General features: G+C 32.6%; 1 protein-coding gene across 2 annotated transcripts in view; it reads right to left on the bottom strand.

The window, feature by feature from the left end:
* The window catches only part of LOC106472401 (polypeptide N-acetylgalactosaminyltransferase 11-like), a 20,588-nt gene that overhangs the window by 8,874 nt on the left and 6,841 nt on the right, over positions 1-4,873 (bottom strand). For both annotated transcript variants that reach the window (XM_013933045.2, XM_022400979.1), the window contains 3 exons: positions 3,988-4,118; positions 3,534-3,778; positions 843-960 (listed from right to left, as the gene is read on the bottom strand). In XM_013933045.2, coding sequence (XP_013788499.1) covers positions 843-960; positions 3,534-3,778; positions 3,988-4,118 — 494 coding nt within the window. The remainder of the gene's footprint in view (positions 1-842; positions 961-3,533; positions 3,779-3,987; positions 4,119-4,873) is intronic.

Genomic DNA, 4,873 nt, shown 5'->3' with positions numbered 1-4,873 from the left:
CATAACTGTGAATGTTTACAAATCTTTAAGGTAAAAAATGAAACCCTTATAGTAAAGAAAATTATTTGTTAATTGGCTGACATAGATGTTCTAATAAGAACAAGAAAAACAATTGTATTTCAGTTACACTTCTGTAATAAGACAGGGTTGACTACATATATGTAACACCGTATCACATACTACAGTTTTAATGAAGATAATGGGTTAAGTCAACCGACGTCTTACCAATCAAAACAAGATGACTGATGATCTTGCTAGCAGCAAACACTAAGCAACTTGGAGCTGAAACACTATTACTTAAAACATGCTTGTAAAGTTAGTAAGAGTCTTACTCTGATGCTTCAAAATACGCACACCAAACAACATGAGATGTTACTGGGTTTATTCATACTCATACAAACATTGTACATTAGTGTGTATTCACACACATATAAATTAATGTGTACATCCATAAACACACACATTCTATATATATAAAAATATTATATGTATACATATGTGTGTGTGTGGATATACGCACCGATGTATAATGTGTGTGTACGAGAGTGGATATACACATGTATGTATGTGTATATATATGGTTAAAGTACACCTGTAAAGTGGATATACCCATCAATATACGAGTGTATTAATAGTATGTATGTGTGTGTGTGTGTGTGTGTGTGTGTATATACACAGTAATGGTACACACGTGAAGTTCATACTGTTGTGTACAGTTCAGAAGCCTTTAACAACACATTTTATAACTTACGCACATACAGAAACACTTATCAGAACATAAATTATTATAAACTAACATAAGATAAAATTGTACCACTTTTTTATTTAAAAAAAGACCTTACTCTAAAGGAAATTTCTAGATTTTCGCCACCCCAAATGTCCATTCCACCATCATATTCTCCTAGGTCATGAAAATACTTCCTGTCCATAGCAAAAAGGCCACCAGCCATTGTAGGGGACCTAATAACATAAAACAATAATTATCTACACAAGTCATAAACTATGCTATAAGAAACCACGTGTTGAGTCAAAAGTACTTATATCATTCTTCATTTGATCAAATTAACCATTTAGCAATGGGCACGGTATAAAAAAACTGAGTCCGAACACACATTTGCACACATTAAGTATTTATGTTATAACTTTTAATACAGTATGTGTAACTTCACAAAATTTGGTAGAATTTTGGGAAACATTACAAGTCTTTTGAACACAAAAAATCAGATTTTTTTGATGAAGTATTTTTACTAAAACAGATTTGTTTGTGAGCATATTGAGTCCGTTTCGTTACTAGTCCGAGTGCAAAGTGACTTTCATGTTATGATAAAAAATACTGTTCGTTGTCCCAAAAATCTCAAATTTCATTTGCATAATCTCTAAAACCTCCTACATACGTTTCGAACATTTGTTTTCAGTAAAACTTTATATTTTATCTGTTATTTTCTCTAACCTAACTCTATACAAGGTTGGTCAATTTGACTGACCTCGTAACCACCCAAACAAAAATTTAAATAAATCTAATTAACCTTTCTTTATCTTTCTAGAATGACTTCAAATTGTAACATGAAACTACATTTGTTTGTCCTAAGCAGCTTTAAACACATAACAGTATACATCTGTTTATACTTAAATTTTATTATTTTATTGCCCTTTGAACCATGTCTAACTACTATTCGTGCTATTATTAGTTGTAAATCACTTGGGCAATGTGGGGGCTCACGTTACGTTATTAAATTATATTACTCTCTTCTACTGTTCATCACCTATAAACTTGCTGGAAATTCCAAGAGCAGATACACAGATTTATATATCAATGTTCAATCACATTTTATGGCACCAGCTCAATTAAATAGCATTGGTTCTTGATAGATTGATAGTAACTTTTGAAGACAGCTATCTACGAGTTTTTCTCTTCAAGTATTAAATCATGGGTCAATTATATGTCAGCACCATCATTTTTCCAAGGCTAGTTAAAACCATTATAATTTTGAGTTATCTGGTGATGCATCAAACTTTTGCATAAGCATCTAATAATTGAAAATAAAATAATTTTTTTGTCGTTTTACATAATTTTTAATTAATGTACAGTGTGAATATGCATGCTAAAGAAATCCAAAAATACATTGATATTTTAAAACCATCATACTCTTGGTAGTATTAAGATTGATCTTATGTGGATCAAAATCATATTACCTGTGTTTACTTTATTGAGTTATATTGTACAGGTTACTACTAACCATATTACCCGTGTTTACTTTATTAGGTTATATTGTACAGGTTACTACTGATCATATTACCTGTGTTTACTTTATTAGGTTATATTGTACAGGTTACTACTAATCATATTACCTGTGTTTACTTTATTAGTTATATTGTACAGGTTACTACTATCATATTACCTGTGTTTACTTTATTAAGTTATATGTACAAGTTACTACTAATCATCTTACCTGTGTTTACTTTATTGAGTTATATTGTACAGGCTACTACTAATCATATTACCTGTGTTTACTTTATTGAGTTATATTGTACGGGTTACTACTAATCATCTTACCTGTGTCCTATTTAAAGTTTTACTACAAATGCATGTTGTTGTTTGTTGAATTTCACCAAAAAAGCTACTCAAGGGCTATCTGCACTAGCCATCCCTAATTTTGAAGTGATAGACTAGATGAAAAGCAACTAGTCAACACCACCAACTTGTAGGTTAATCTAATCAAAGCGAAGGATTTGACCATCACTCTTATAATGCACCCACTATCACAAAGTTCATGGTGGACAATGACCTTGTAGGTTTTTCCACAAGTATTAGAACACAAACGGTACTATGTTGATTGCCATGCAAAAGTCTTCAGAAGTTAACAACGTCAACACAAGGTACCCCGATGTCTTCAATGCATCTATTGTCTATACAGTCTTATGTTACACATAACTTGTTGGTCAATAGTTTTTAATTTGACAGCTGTAAAAATCACACACACACACAAATCAACAATATAGTCTTTTTTGTTAAAAAACAATTTCCAAATCTTGCTTGTCTATCTCAAACAATGATTTCTCTGCACGTATTATATGTTGTCTATAAACTCCCCACACAGTTCTGGATACAGTAGGACCCAAATATATAGATGGGTATGAGGTGGCCTCTCTGGCTGGGGAGGTACATGCCCAAAAAGTAACCCAGGCATGTTGGTTTCTAGGAGTACGTTTGAAGGTTAGCTAAACCTGATTCTGGGCCTTACATTTTGTGTTCTAAGGATCCCAGGGAGCACAATGTTTGAAATTTTGACCAAACTTGATACACATGCTCAAGTACTGCAGGTAGATATCCTAGCAGCTCCTCTTTCATTGTAGACATAGAAGTAATTGGGGAAAATGGAGGAGCTTGATAAGTACATTGGAGCCTCCATAAACCATGAGAAGGGTGGGGGGGGGGGGGAGTGGCTTTGGACCTGCAGTACAGGCAATTTATTCTAAAATGTCAAATCATTCTGAATAAACATATGATGTGTATAACAAAAAGAACAACTTACTCAATGGGCTTGATGAAATCTTCTTTATTCCTCAGTTGATGATGTGGTAATGGGTCCCATTTAAAATGCAGACCCCAGTTAAAGCCTCCACGAACAACAGGCGAGGCAGTGTATTCAAACGTGTCTGCATTAATAATATCAATTACTGGACAGACCACTGTAGTGCGATTTTTGTATACACGCTCCAAAAGAGGTTCTAACCAGTTCCTGTTGACCTCACAGTGACTGTCAAGAAACACCAGAACCTGAATGAAGAAAAACTAATTACAGTAATTCACCACCAGCCCATTCAGAAATATGTCTTTTAAACTAGATTGAAAATGTAAAGACATAAAAAGTAAAAGTTAATGAAAATAATTGAGAATATAAAACAAGTATTTATGCATAACCCTACACACAAGGCTAAGAAAATACTGTTTAACACTCTCAAGTGAACATTTTAGAAGAATCTTACATCTCCTGTTGCTTGATGAGCTCCGTACATTCTTGCTCTGATAAGTCCTTCCCTCTCTGGTGTCTTCAGGAGTTTGACTTTCAATGGGAGGTTGGCCTCAACATACTTGGTTAGGTCCTTTTTCAGCATTACTAAATACAGATAGGAAATATTTATGAAGGAGCATTTCAACCTCTCAGAACATTGCCCATCTTTTCAACTACCTAACCAGTCATTAAATATTACACTTTTGTGAATTCCATCAATACTTTTTGAACTAAGAACAATTATCAAACCTATGTATTCTATTATTTATTTTTATATATTTTTTGAGTCTACAAAAGTGTATCATATCCAATCTGAGTTTTCTCAGAGTTTCCAAAAAATAAGCATATAATTACAAAAATGAATTTTTAAACATAATGTTAAAAACAAACTTTTTTTTAATGTATTTTTTCCACATACTTTAATAACTATTAGTTCATTCTCTTGAATTCCAGCATTCTCTTAGATGGTCGTATAGACTTGCTATTAAAGAATGTTACAAATACGGCAACTTTTACAAGTACATAATTAAAAAAACAAAAATTGAACTTACCACATGTGACCAAAAACCTTTAAGGAACTAATCCTGTTATTAATCAACTGAAAATGCAGGATATGAAAACTAACTCGTGGATATTCTATTCTGATTTTATTATTATAAATATAAGAACAGGGGTTGAAATTTTTTAATACACAACCTTCTGGTTAAAGGAAAGAGGAACAAAAACCTTCTGGTTAAAACAAAGAGGGACAAAAACCTTCTGGTTAAAAGAAAGAGGGACAAAAACCTTCTGGTTAAAAGAAAGAGGGACAAAAACCTTCTGGTTAAAGGACAGAGGAACAAAAAAATCTTCTGGTTAAA

The sequence above is a fragment of the Limulus polyphemus genome, unplaced genomic scaffold (genome assembly GCF_000517525.1).
Source record: "Limulus polyphemus unplaced genomic scaffold, Limulus_polyphemus-2.1.2 Scaffold5301, whole genome shotgun sequence".
Lineage (NCBI taxonomy): Eukaryota > Metazoa > Arthropoda > Merostomata > Xiphosura > Limulidae > Limulus > Limulus polyphemus.
The sequence above is the reverse complement of the archived record's forward strand: the minus strand, read 5'-3'. Positions and strand labels throughout refer to the sequence as shown.